Source organism: Saccostrea cucullata, unplaced genomic scaffold (genome assembly GCF_032062105.1).
Source record: "Saccostrea cucullata isolate Sc308-1 unplaced genomic scaffold, CSIRO_AGI_Scuc_v1 ctg78, whole genome shotgun sequence".
In the NCBI taxonomy this organism is placed as follows: Eukaryota; Metazoa; Mollusca; class Bivalvia; order Ostreida; family Ostreidae; genus Saccostrea; species Saccostrea cuccullata.
In genome coordinates this window covers 567,929-583,160 of record NW_026940638.1, presented here as the reverse complement: position 1 = coordinate 583,160, position 15,232 = coordinate 567,929, and the positions used below count along the sequence as shown (strand labels likewise).

Genomic DNA, 15,232 nt, shown 5'->3' with positions numbered 1-15,232 from the left:
GGATAGTTAAAATTAAAGAATCGTGAATGTTCAGAGCAAATACACGGAACCTTTGAAATACCAGAGGTGGGATCAAGTGCCTGTGAGAAGTAAGAATCTCCTGTTCTAAATCTAAGTCCGTGTATTGACCAGGTCTACAAATATAGCATTTAACATGCTTAAAATAGCGAGAACCAACAAATGGTATCAAACACGTAACCTAAAAAACATATGACCAGACGATCTGTTGTATATACATGTATATAAATTTACAAAGAAGGTCATTATATAGTTTTTGTGATAAGCTAAATTTTATCAGGTTTGTTGAAATACCGATACCTAAAGCGAACAGGACGGTACTAAGAGAAAACCAAAGGGTGATAAAAGCATCAACTAATTTGTCAGTGGTACTCTTGGTACTTATGCAGAGTATACTATTGCGTATCGAATCAGTTTGGAAATGTAAACCACGGGCACTTGTTCCGGAATTTTTTTTAACCTATAGTATAATAATAACACTTGTGTTATTATTATACTCAGTATGGGTTAAAAATTTATTACCGAAACAGGTGTCTGTGATATAAAATCTATATCTGAGTGCAGGTGATGTTATAGATATAAAGGGTGGATGGGTGGGTGTGTCGACGTTTGACAATTTGAAGACATACCGTTTATAATTAGTTCGGCTATTATTACCTTTAGCCAGTAAAACATTCAAACATGAAACAGGTGTTACAAACTATTGTCTTTAAGTTCGAGTTCACCGGAGTATGTCGACATGTTACATGACACGATTATGAATGACAAAGCTACCCTCTGTTTCAATTAATTAAAGGTCGTTGATCTATCTAAATTTCGAGTTGAAAGCTAAAACAAGAGATTTCTTCTTGTCTTCTAAAGTTTTTTTTAATAATTCTTTTTCATAGAAAAATAAAAACAGGTTACCTAAAAAGGGAGTGCAATTAGTGCCCATCGGAATTCCGACATTTTTGCGGGCCTGGTCTTCAAAGACTATATTATAGAACCTTCGATCCAGCTCCTACTTTAAATATCCACAACTTTAGAGTATACTTATGTGAAGAATCAAAAAGGATCTTTAGATAAGTAATTTTATAGATGACCAGTCACAAGATATGAAAAATAGCGAGTTCAATTTTTGTTGAGGAAGCAGTCGTGTGTAAAGGGCAGAAGAGTATTCTTTGTTTTACGCTTTTGGTGTTTTGAAAATTATGGGGAAAAGGGTTTGTAATTTTTTAACACATGTTTCCACATTTTATTCACACCTATTTTTGAATATGCAGTTGCACTGAAACTTCTCCATACTGAGCCGTTAGGTTGCACATTTAATCAAATTTAAACAATATTTCATTACGAATAATCATAATAGGATTGGACAGGTTGGGATCTGATGCCCTAGGACTTTATGGTTTACGGTGAATTTAATTGGGTGGAACATTTATTGGACCCTGCATATAATACTTCCTTGTTTGTAAGGATTTGAATGCCTGTAAATAAAACTCAAAATTACTGAAAGATGAAAATTCATAATTTTCTATACGTATATCGGAAAAGTTTTCTGTTCTTGATTTCTTTCTTTGGAAAAATAACTATTGCGCTACCTACGAAAAAAAATCGAGGAGCTTTTCTGGACTATACAAGTCCAAAAACTGTTTTGAGAACCTGAGCTTGCATCCTGCTTTTCTTCTATTTTCCTCTCAAAATTTAATTTGAACATTTTGAGATTAAAATAGAAGAAAAGGAGTTAAAGAAACAAAAAAAACACGTATTCTTTTTATACATGTGAAATTGCCTGCGCAAAAATAAAATATGGGAATGAGATTTGTTGTTGTTGTGAAACATCGCTTTTGCAACACATAAACTATTATAGTTTATAATCATGATAATAACCCAGGCACTAAAACAATCAAACAACACTGCATATAGTGTCCCACCCCTTTCTTTGAATAACTCTTGATCCGCCACTCAAGATATAACGCGAAATGGAAATGTACAAGTTAATTAATTTTTATAAATTCAAGTTTAATATAATTTTTTATGTCATTTAACGGTTGATAGATGATGATTGATAAAGAGCACATTCTGATTTATTCAGGTAATGTTCTAGATTTTTTTTAAAAAGACAATCATAGGCCTAGTGCATCACGAGCATTTGGTGCGAGACTTATCCGACGGAAATTACCGATTGGCTCCAAAGAGTTTGCGAGTCCAAACGAAATTTTTCAGATTTTTAATTAGTGATTTGGAATCATCATATCTGTGGGTAGGTTGTCTTTTTTGTTACATTTACCAATAATTGTTGTTGTGATCTGCAAATTATTTTGAGACATATCATCATTAAACTGCATATGCAGGACAGAAATTGACATCTCCAGGCAAGCAGAGGGAACAGGGGAAGGGATAATAGGGAATTAAATATTTCGTGATTGAGTCACATCTTTTTTTCTGTAAGATTTTTTCTATGACAAAAGTGCAAATGCCATCCAGTCCTATTTGTACAGGGCAATTATCAATTGATAGAACTTGTGTAGTGAGATGTCTTCCTCCCAAACATATTTGCTGTGTCACAGAGTTTGTGCTCATGTGGTTATAATTATATAAAATAATAAAATGCACCTTTTCTAGTAATTCTTAGTTAACTTTTAAACTTGGTAGAAAATGTGCAGTCCCGTTGTTGTCAATTGCATCATGAAAGAGTGGCATCTACAGTACTCGCTGACTCATGCAATGATTCCACATATTGCATGAGAAATGGTATCACAATTTGATTATTTTTTTTAATGTATCAAAGTTTTTATTCAAAATGTCTTCTGTATTTTTGCAGTAATAAGTAAATTGTTGCATAAAAATTATTTTTATATATTGTCATCATTACATTTGATTTATCGCTTAACCTCAAACTAATTAGATATTGCTGCATGTATTCAACACTGACAATGTTTATAAAATACACTCTTTTCACCTTTACATTGATATTTGATGTTTAAATTGGTTAATGACATTTTTCAACATTGCTTAGCTACTGTATTACTATAAACCACTCTTACAGATTTAGATTGAAATACAAAAAATGTGTACTGCTATTGGAATTGAACTTGGTCTCAACATTTTGCCTTGAGTGATGTATTTATTTCTGTCAAGGACAGTCCTTATTTTGGCTTTTAATATGATTGACAGTTAGACCAGGAAGTTGTGATTCACATGCTGCTATTTGGGTTAGGTTGGACTGTAGCATGTGTTTGCTAAATTAGACATGTTCACATTTGTCATACGACCTATTTAGATCATATCTATTTTCACACATAGGTTAATCAGGATGAGGTGTGGTTCGCACACTCCCACAGCAAGTGATACTGATAATAACTTTAATTTGACTTAAAACTGGCAAACATTACTCTTGAGATGAATTGACTATCACTGGCATTTATTTTACGTCAGCATTTATCTTGGCCTTGACTGTCTGAGATTTAACCATATTTTTACTTGGAAATTATTAATGCCATTGTGTGTAGTTTATTTTGATTATCACGTTTTAGTAACTAAGTCAATTAGATGCATTCATTAAATATATCAAAGTTCATCCAGTCCTTAACGACTTTGTGCTACTGTTTTTGTGAGTTCCAGGTAGTTTATACATTATAACTTCATTTGTGCCATTTTGTGGCTAACCTAACATCTTCCGAATTCTATAATGCGTTGATAAATTAGGACATAACAGACCAAATACCAAAGTTTATGTTGACTTTGCCATTAACATTTACCCTACTCCTTTCTACTGTCAGACATCGTGTCCTTACACATGTATCAGAAATTCTATCAGAAGCACAGAGGGGAGAATTCTGGGGAGTAAATACCTGCAGTTGCAGCATTAATGTGCACTGTGCAGTGTATATTCTTAGGACATGTTTTTACATAACTTTGAAATGCATTGTAGTTTGAATTATAGGTTCAGGTGACAAAAAATATCCTGTGGATAATAGCTTCCCTGAGTTAAAAATAGTAACAATGAAATAGTATAAATAATCTGTCAGTATTGCATTCGTTAGTTTGTATCTGGTTAGACAGGTGACATATACCTAATGTTTACCTGTTTCTCACATGTCAATTAGGCACATGTCTACAGCGGCAACTGGTCCATTAGCATTACAGTACATAAAAGGAAATATATATAGTGTAACAACAATAAAATTACTAGAGAATACTATTTCCCACATGAAATCTATTTAGGGTATGTCAACAGTCAGAAAAATTTGCGGAAATTTGTCACAGTGTATTTTGAAGATCAATTAAGACATGCAATGGTGATGCAAAAAGTCGGGGGGATTTTTTACTCTCATATTAAACAGAAATTATTATTCTGTAGAATATAGACCAGTGGAAAAATGTTTGCATGATTTCATAATGATAAAGATTCTATTTGGAAGCACTGCCTAGAATATGTAATATGAATATGTGATGGTTTTATAATAGGATAAGGAATCTTAGTCTGTTCTTAGCTTCAACAATATTCTTTAAGGTTTTAGAACGATTTTGATGTATTGAGAAAATACCATCATGTCCCCAGTAGTGTCCTACAATCTGTTCTTGATCTTTTGTCCTAGATGTTTAGTCCTACTCCTATTATTTTCTTCCCTCCTAAAAGGATTATACTAAGCTATACCATGTGATTTTCAGTTTATTACATGTATTGGTTAAAGCCCTGTACCTTATTTCTAACAATGTAAACTTGAATGATATATTTTGCTTTGGTTCTAAGCTTGACTTCCTTGTCATGGTTTTACAATGAACAGCTAGGTGTAAACAGAGGCATCTCTGAGACTTTACAAATGAATATTGAACATATAAATTAACGTTTCTCCACAGGATACAAAGTATACTCTTGTGAGCTGCTCAGCATGTAATCTCATTAAAACAGCAGCCCTTTTTCATTCAAAAAGTAAATTACTGGCAGTGGTCCAGCATGTCTGAAGTCTACTGCTACAGAAATCATTATGTCCATCAAAACAATCTCAGTCAGCTCATATGATTTTTTTGTTAAGTTAGTTTACAAATTGTGTTTCTTCAGCATTGAATAGAACCAGTCCTGTAAGTGGGGCAGGTCATGATTATTGTAGTAGTGAGACCTTCCATCAAATGATTAATTAAAGTGATTCCAGAATGTTAATTTATTATCACATCAAAAATAAACAATTTAGAAGAAGTTTTATTAGATCAGAAATTTTTTCAACATTAAGTGTTTCTATTTTCAGTATTTTGTATAAATATTTCAAATATGATTTGATTTCTAAATGACTGCAATAGATTTAGATTTTCCTCAACTTGGCATAAAATTACTGAAGCCAGAAGTAGAACAGTATATTATAAAGCAGCACATAAAATATCAATATAGTTTATGTGCTCTCTAAAGACTGTCTGCAGTGTAGGGCAGTGTCATACTGACTATTCTATACTCAAACAGAAGTGTTACAGTGGGAGATGCTAGAATATCACTTTCCCATTTTTCAAACTGACTTTATTTTTTTTTATGTCAGATATATCCAGGAATCATACAGAATCTTTTGAATTAGCTGAATGTTGAAACTACGTATTTTGTCCTGTCGTTCACTCAAACAGCCATAGGAAATCAACGCTCGCTGGACACTGCAGCAAGGTAGGAATTATCTTCTCTTGCTTCTCTTGTATTAACTGCTGGGAAGTTGCTTCATACAATTGAAGAGATTGATTTTCCAATAACATTGTTAGCAATTCCATGCTTGATAATATTATGCATTTAAAAGAATTTGATTAGTATTTTGATATTCAAGTATGTATTCATTGCATAAAGCCTGTACATTATCAGTGAATAGACTAAATTCTGAAAGAATATATTTCTTTGAAGTTTTTTTTTACACATTAAAATAAAATGTTATTTTTGAAAATTATTGAGATAAGTGGTGAATTTAAAACAAAATAACTTTTCATCAATAATAAAGTCCTAGGAATGCTAGTGTGACCGCCACTCGGGGAGGGTAGGGGTCCACTTGGAATAAGTAGTGCACCCTATTACACACACGTGCACACCTGGCCTCAACACTTTTACACTTGTAACCAATAGACATGGTTACTGTCCTTGACATGGACTTGTCAAGGAGTAAGAATTTATAAAATGTTCTTTACATCTTTATTAAAGGAGTGATTTTACATTATTTACAATCCTGTGGCTGGGTCTGCCAGCTGCCTGCTCTAGCCCTAACTCCTAACTCTCTTACTGCTAAACTACTACTACTGAGATTATCTCTTGTTCTTTGTTTTGATAAAATATAATCTTAGCCTTAAGGTAAATTGAGTGATTATTTGATTTACTCAAGATTCTTTGACATCTGTACGATAGATTTATATGGCCAGGTAAAGTGTTAATTACTGTGACACCTATACTGTCTTCAGGGTCACAAAAGATAATTGCACAGGGGATTAACTAAATTGACTTCAAAGAATATAATTAGATAACAATGTACTAGATGTAGTATTTACAAGCCATCTGCTTAACTTAAAACTATAAGGAAATTTGAATCAATTAAATGCTACGATGAATAAAATAGAAAACTGTAGTTTAAATAAAAATATAAATATTGTAATATTTAAAAAATATAAATTATGTAAGACCCCTAACTCTTTGGTTAGTGGCTATACATAAATATTGTAATATTTAAAAAATATAAATTATGTAAGACCCCTAACTCTTTGGTTAGTGGCTATACAAGGATAGAGGATTGTCTCAAATTGAGGTGTCCATTTTCAATGGAATATATATACTGTATACAGGATTATTTTCGCCCCGTGTTATTTTCACCCTTTTACACTTGCTTACAAATTTGCCATTTTTAATTCGCCCAGTCCCAGTTCTGTTTAAGAATTTATACTGTGTTCTTTAATTTCACTTGTTTTAAATTCGCTAACCTGTGGCAAGGGCGAAAGGGGCGAAAATAAAACGGGAGCAAAAATTTCCCTTTATACAGTTATAATATTACATATTTTTCATCTTTTTCCTATTTTCATTTTTAATCTGCACAGAATGAAAAAAGAAAATGAACTATTTTTAAGTATATCTAATTTATCATGGCCAATCAAAGATATCACAAATTTCCCCTAACATCCTTTCTGTTATCTCCATCAGCATCATGTAGATTTTGTCAGGTGACTGCATGGCACCTGATCTCTCCTCTGATGTTTCATTTTTTTCCTCTTACACATTTTGTATTGTTAATGTTTTATGGACATTGATATTGAATATTATTCGATATCTCCATATCCTTCTCCATGTCAACATTCTGGGTCTTCACCTGTCCATTCATCCAATATTAGAATTTTGCAGATTGAAAATATTTTCTCTTCTATTGGCTTATTCAGGCTCATTCTTCACTCTCACACTATCCTTCCAATTTAGTAACATTAAAGCAAAAAGCAATAAAACTATGACATATGGTAAGTTTTGATCTTCAGAAAAAGATTATTACTTTTCCCAGTGTACTTTTAGGTTACTTAGACTGTTGCTTATTGTAGACTTTGCCAGACATATTTTTTAATTTCTCAGCAACCTTTCATTGGTGTCCTTTTGTTGAAAGTGAATGATTGGTTAGAATGGCCAGGAATGGTTTATTGAATGGCTTTTCCGTAAAAGTATTTGATACTAAAAAACAAAAAATGGGCAGTTCATTGAGAATAAGTCCAATGGTATGAGATATAAAAGAAATACCTTATTAGCATATTTCTTAAAGACAATTATTATAAATTCAAAATTTATTTACTAGATATTTTATGGAAAAGTGTACAATAAATAAAAGTGTTAACATGAAACTTGCACATTGCTCATTAGATAATGAATATAAGGAAATTAATCAATAACTCTTAATTATTACTGCAAATTTTCTAATTTCAATATATAAAAAGTTTTTTTAATGTGTTTTGTTTGTTTGGAATTAACATAAAGATAACACCAATATGACACTTTTCAGAATGAAAGAACTGCTTAGTTTTCTCTCCAAAGAATCAGAAATGTCTTTAGTGTCAGATTAGGCCTGGGTTGTCCTGTCGGTTATAGAGTTAAATGGTCCATCAGTCAGCCAGGAATTTGTTGTAGAACTACCGATACATTCTGTTTTAAAGCTGCGTTGTGTACTGATGTGTCATTCAGTGGTATGTTGTGCATCACTCCTGGCCCCTGTACCGATTTGTCTAATCCTCAGAGGAAAACACAAATATCCCAATTCTGATATCTACAAGAAAATGACATACAATGATGATTAGATTAAGTTCCTTTTGACATTATAGATGATGCCTTGATTTGAATGTCAACGTCACTTATTGTTGATGTAGGATTACCATCTGTAATGTAATGTAGGATTACCATCTGTAATGTTATGTAGGATCACTGCCTGAAATGTAATGTAGGATCACTACTTGTAATGTAATGTAGGATTACCCCATGTAAGGTTGTGTAGGATCACAAACTGAAATGTAATGTAGGATCACCACCTCTTCTTTTATGTAGGATCACCAGATGCAATATAATGTAGGATCGCTACTTGTAGTGTAATGTAGGATCACCCCTGTATGGTTATGTAGGATAACAATTTGTATTGTTATACAGAATCCCTTCCTGTAATGTTCTGTTGGATCACCATCTGTAATGTAATGTAGGATCACCATCTGTAATATAATGTAGGATTACCCCATGTAATGTAATGTAGGATCACCACCTGTAATGTAATGTAGAATCACTACTTGTAATGTAGGATCACCATCTGTAATGTTCTGTTGGATCACCATCTGTAATGTAATGTAGGATCACCATCTGTAATATGATGTAGGATTACCCCTTGTAATGTAATGTAGGATCACCACCTGTAATGTAATGTAGAATCACTACTTGTAATGTAGGATCACCATCTGTAATTCTGTTGGATCACCATCTGTAATGTAATGCAGGATCACTGCCTGAAATGTAATGTAGGATCACTACTTGTAATGTAATGTAGGATTACCCCATGTAAGGTTGTGTAGGATCACAAACTGAAATGTAATGTAAGATCACCACCTCTTCTTTTATGTGGGATCACCACATGCAATGTAATGTAGAATCACTACTTGTAGTGTAATGTAGGATCACCATCTGTATTGTTATACAGAATCCCTTCCTGTAATGTTATGTTGGATCACCATCTGTAATGTAATGTAGGATCACTGCATGTAATTTAATGTAGGATCACTACTTGTAATGTAATGTTGGATTACTCCCTGTTAGGTTATGTAGGATCACCCGCTGTAATAGTGATGGAACGATTGTAATCGATTGTAATGCTACTAATCGATTATAAAATAAATGTCGCCGACATCGCTAACAAAAATTAAAATTATCATACTTTAATTTTATTACCAAATCCAAGTGCAAAGAGCATAAAAGAAGTGATGAATGTTGAAAACATGGAAGGATTCTGTGTCTTGTTGATACTTTTACCGCCATGATTAAATATGGGGTCAGACTAAAAGTAGGAAACGGTGATATTGCAAGGTTTAACTATACAATGGAAAACGGTAAATAGTCTAGTCAATCTTTAAACGTAATTATAATCAGAAATACATGTCTTACTGAACTGGAAAACTTGCAATTTTAACTAATTAAAACTAATTTAAAGAAATACATACATGTATGAAATGAACGGTGGGACTAATATCAGTAAAATACCCATTGCATGGACTTTATAAAAAATAAATTCCCATTCTGTTTTTAATAGTCCTTTTTTTTTAAGTAAACAAAATATTATTTTCCACTTTTTAAAAAAAAAATCTTAACATTTTTGAATATTCTATGTAAGTAAATTTTTTATTTTGTAAAAGTCTGACAGAAATCTGAACAAGTTTTAACTTTTCTATATTAATTTCATTAAAGTTCAAAATTTCGATTATAATCGATTATTAATCGATTATGCCCAGCCGATTATTACCGATAATCGATTCTGATTTTTTTCCGATTCCCCATCACTACACTGTAATGTTCTGTAGGATCACCATCTGTAATGTAATGTAGGATCACCGTCTGTAATATTATGTAGGATCACCACTTATAATGATAAGTAGAGTTGTCACCTTTACTGTTATGAAGGATCATCTCCTGTAATGTTATGTAGTGTCACCACATGTAATATTAAGAAGGATTACTACTTTTAATGTGATGTAGGATCATAATCTATGATGTTATGTAACATCAACAGCTGTTATGTTTTATATATGCTTATTAACCTTATTTCCTATAATTATATATAGGACCATTACTCATTGTACAGTAAAATTAAGTCATAATTAAGTCAATGAGACCTTGAATTTTGCTTCCTCATAACTAAGATTCTTTATATCTGTATAAGAAAAACATTGAAAAGTTGCCACAAGCAAGAGGATTGAATAAATAATTGTTACCAGGATTTTATAAAGGTGATTCTTATAAGAAATTTCTATGTCCTTTGTAATTGAGTCTTATTTTACTTAGTAATGACTTGTCATCTTTGTCTATGCAGCACTTTGAAGTTTTTTTCTTATTGATTTATATGTATACTTGATTTAATTAGACCTGACCAAAAAAAAGAAATTCTTGAGAAGTTGTCCAACTTCAGATGCAGAAGATCAGGAAGTGAATCATAACATAAGTTTACATCATTGATTACTGTAAACCAACTTTTATTCGCGTGCGAGAAATTTTCACGAATTTGCGAGAGCCTCGTAATCGCGAATATATCTTGCTGCCAGCCGGTCCTTAAAGTCTCTGTGTCTATTAACTACAGATAAAAAAAAGCTTAATCATGAAAATTAATCGTCGCAAAGTAGTTTACCCCTGGTAAATCGCGAAATAAAGTCGTCGCAAATAAAAAAGTTGGTTTACAGTATTTGTGAGTTGTGCTGACATTTAGTTGGTGACTACAAGGATTTAGTACTTCAAAACATTCTGCATTTTTTCTAATGAATGCTGCCAGTGTGTTTGGCACATTCTCATTCAAAGGGCCTTTAGAACACAAACTGAAATAGAGTGGCCTGGTGCTAAGATTATAGACTTCTATTGTTACTTGATCTACAGAGTTATTCAAGCAAGTCCAAAATAATATTTAGGTAATCTGGATTTCATAACATGCATTTAAACTTGGCAATTTAATTCATAGTCAGTGAAATATACTGATAACTTCATTCTTAGGAAGTTTTTAAATCATAAGAAAGATAAAATTCTCAGTTGTACCAACTGTTTTTAAAGCCAGAAGCTTTTAACTCCATTTATGTGTTTTGGAGCTTATCTCTGGATCTCTGAGAGACACGTTGTAGAATGTTAAAGTGTTCAGGACTTCGTCTGACAGAGAGTGTGACCTTGACGGATGTAAATAAACACCAGCCCCTCTGACCAGATAATGGCTTAAACATCCAAATATTATTGTGCCAGTGGAAAACCCCTTACTGCTGTAGCGGTTTTGGAATTCTTTTCTTTTTTGAGAAACATTTCTCTCCACTCTGTAGGAAAATTCTGGGAAATCTCCTGTCTTATCGTAACAAACCAGGTAAACATTCTTTTTCATTCATAAAGTTTCCTCTGGAGATCTGTTTTAAGATTAAGGAATCATCTGCATCCTACTGTCATGTTTGTTTATTTTTACTTCTTATCATTAAAGCGTCCAACAGAAAGGAGTGCAGGGATTGCAGCAGTTATGTTTTTGTAGGAATTCGGTTAGGGAAAAAGATGATGCATGAGATAACTGTTTTGATAATATTTCTTCCTTTATTTTTTTTTTACCTCCTTATTGTCACTGATTTTGGCATCAAGAATTGTCTGGAGGGATGTAAATCTACACGAACAGAAAAGTGGGTGTATATTAAATCAGAATTCCTAACTGGTGGTTCAATACCAGAATGGCAGCTCGGAGATAAAGTCCTGCAGATTTATATAAAAGTTATAGATTTTATGCCAGTATTGAGATCACAGAAGGTTGAAAATCAGAAAAATTGTAAAAATAAAGGGACAGATGGTTTCTTTTAGGGAGAAAATGAAAAGTATTTGTTGAATTCTTATTCTTCTCTTCTCAAAAGTAGGTAGCTTTGATACTTTAAAATTTTATGAAAGAATTGAATTTTAAAGTATTGTTTCTAAGAAAAGAAGATTGAGAGTATAGCGTATATATAGGCCAATAAATCAGTAACCTCCAATAGAAGTCATTTTCACAGGTTTGTCTCGTCATTCATTCTCATATCGTGACATAAGTAAACCTGTACAGAGTAATTTGTACAGGCTTACTGAGAACAGTTGATGGATGGTCTCAGTAAATCCTGTGAGTGCTTACTGTGACAGAATAGAAGGGGCACCTGCTAATGTGTACTGTTCTGTTTGTAGGATGCAGTACCAGTAGAGACTGAGGGGGGACGAAATGAGAGTTAATGTCAAGGAAGGATCCAGAGACCTGTATTCCACACAAGGCATTCATACAGCAGTAAGTGAAAATCGGTTTACATTTAAATTATATAAAAAAAGATTATATGCATGGGATGTTGGTAATATAATACTTATAATGCGATCTGCATTTTTATGCAATGTTGTAAAAATCAAGGTTCAATTACTAAATGAGGGAAAAAAATCCATAATGCTTATAATTAAGTTTATAGATATGGACTGGTCATTAATAATTACAAAAAAATTACAATCAAAATAGTTAAATATTTCAATTTGACACTAAGGAGGAAATTGTTTTAAATTGCCATTTGGTGATTAATTGATGAAATTAGATTTTTTTGACTGACTATAAAAAACAATTCAGAAAAAAATTGATTTTTAAAAGTGCAAGTGCCTTTGTACATGCTCTAAATCTTATGATAACCATTTAAAATATTTCAGTGTTATGCACATTCTATAATCACTAAGGAACTGACAGTGTATAGATCTCACCCAAAATATATTTACTTGGTAGTTATGGCAGGAAAATATCTGATGGGAAAACCATGTCAGCTGTAGAGTAGGCAGAGCTCTCCTATATTTCTTTGTATTATTTTTTTTTTTCGTCTTCAAGTGTCAGAGAAAAGTGAAAAAAAAAACACGTTCAGGCATATTTTCACTTAAAATTAGAATTTTTCTGCACTTCTAAGTTTTGTTGATGTCAAAAGCTTGAAGTGTTGTATGAGCTGAAATACCTGTAATTTGTTTACCTTTTTGAAATGCTTCTTAGAACATCCAGTACTCTTAAGTATAAATTCCATAGTTTTGTGTCTCTGTGAATTTAGTGCTGGTTTTTATAGATGAAGCAAAATCCCCACTTGGTGTGAATGAACTATAAACCATGTGAAGTGAAGGCTATGACTGCTATGCGAGTTGTACTTTAGTGTCATTGGCTACTTATGTAAGAAAAAACAGTAGTGATGATAGGGGAAATGCTGAATTAGCATAGTAGATTTATTTATCAGTGTTAGGGATATTTAAAAATTGTTATTGACAAAAAATTTCAATAGTTATATAAAAGACCTGCAATGACAATTAGCAAAAACAATTTTGAAAGCTATGTCCGTGTTTTGATAATAAAAATAATTGTTTAATTGGAATATGTTGTCCTGATCTACATAAACATTGTTTTATGCTATGTTGGTTATCAGTAGACCGTAGCTAAAATTAGGAACATTACTTAAACTGCTAGATAACTTGGTCAGGTTTTATCGTTTATTTTGGGATTTGTCATCAAATGGCTTGTCAGAAATATTCTCTGCTTTAACATTTTGCTACTTTTGACTTTTTTTTCAGTCAAAAACTGGAAATTCAACCATGTCATCAGTGGACAAGATGAAAAAATTATTAAGTCCTGGCACGAGGAAAAAAGGACTGGGGAATATGAACAAGACATTTGGTGTGCCTCTGGAGGAACTGATGACTAGGTCCCCTTCAGGAGGGACAGTGCCGTACATAGTCAGCAAAATCTGCGAACACATTCGAGATAAAGGTTTGTAACAACATAGACTAAACAAATAGGTAGAACAGAGATATCTGGAGTGCTGCATGTTCCGTAGATCAATATATTTCACATTGTCATCAAATCTCGTGCTTAATAGGTTTATGGCAGTCAGACAGAAAAGTACAAAGTCATAAAGGTACAAAATCTTGAACTATATCCTAATCTTGTTTATATTAGAGTATACTGTTCTCAACATTTGGTGCAAATAATTTTACTTTACTTAGTTTGGTGCAATAATGTTTATAAGAAGTATAAACGAGTTTGAAAATACATGTAATGTGTTTTATGAATAAGTGACTATGGAGACATGTTTCAGTAAAATAAACTACATGTATATGTTTACTTATATGAAAGAAATTAAGACGATACTTGATTTTAGGCTCTCCTCAATGAAGTTGAGGGGAGCTTATGTTATACTATCAGCATCAGTGTCCTAGATTTAAGTTTTTGGAACATATTTCTTTTCAAGTACATGTACTGTAGATCCTGTGTTAATCAGAGGTGCATGAAAGATGCTTTTAGTGTGTTTCATTTATAAGCGAGACATTAATTTTCACTAATTGTTGTTATTCCTCTATATAATCGTAAGGAATACATTATATACGTGTGCCCAATTAAATTTTCGTGAGCTCATTTCTTTCAAAATTGATTACAAACCCTAAAAAGTGATTTACAGTACTTCTTTTGTCCTATATTAATCAGAGATACATGAAAGATGCTTCTAGTGTGTTTCATTGTACAAGTCAAGGTTTTATATGCTGTGCACACTACCAGATTTGCTATAGATGTTGGATCTTTCCTCTGACCTACATTTTCAAGATGTGTGCCAAAGTTAGAGTTTTCAGAGCTGTTTCTTTCAAAATTGATTACAAGCCCTATGCTAATCAACTTTGCACTAAAAAATACATTTATTGATGCACACTATTAGAGTTGCTTTAGAAGTGTGATTCGACCTACATTTTCCAGGTGAGTGAACAGGTTAAAGTTTCAAGAGAAGGTCCATGACCAAGAAACTATGAGACCTACTTGAACCAAACTTGCATGGATGATGCAAAATTTTGCCAAATTAATAATTTTCTTTGAAATTGTCTGTGTAAAAATACCTTAGCACATTCTTTTCAAAAAGTTTAAAATAATATTCGATATAAAGTTAATTAAAAAGTTATATGAATAATTAAACTTGGTCTTAAGTCATAATTCCTTTTGTAAAAGGGACCCCTGGATTTGACTTACACATC

The 15,232-nt window shown here is 32.4% G+C and overlaps 1 protein-coding gene across 1 annotated transcript in view; it reads left to right on the top strand.

The window, feature by feature from the left end:
• The first annotated feature begins 2,168 nt into the window (after positions 1-2,168).
• Positions 2,169-15,232, top strand: part of LOC134255824 (protein FAM13B-like) — a 27,180-nt gene continuing 14,116 nt past the window's right edge. The window contains 5 exon segments of the mRNA XM_062738373.1: positions 2,169-2,260; positions 4,861-4,933; positions 5,529-5,647; positions 12,395-12,491; positions 13,787-13,982. Coding sequence (XP_062594357.1) covers positions 12,429-12,491; positions 13,787-13,982 — 259 coding nt within the window. The 5' untranslated portion in view covers positions 2,169-2,260; positions 4,861-4,933; positions 5,529-5,647; positions 12,395-12,428.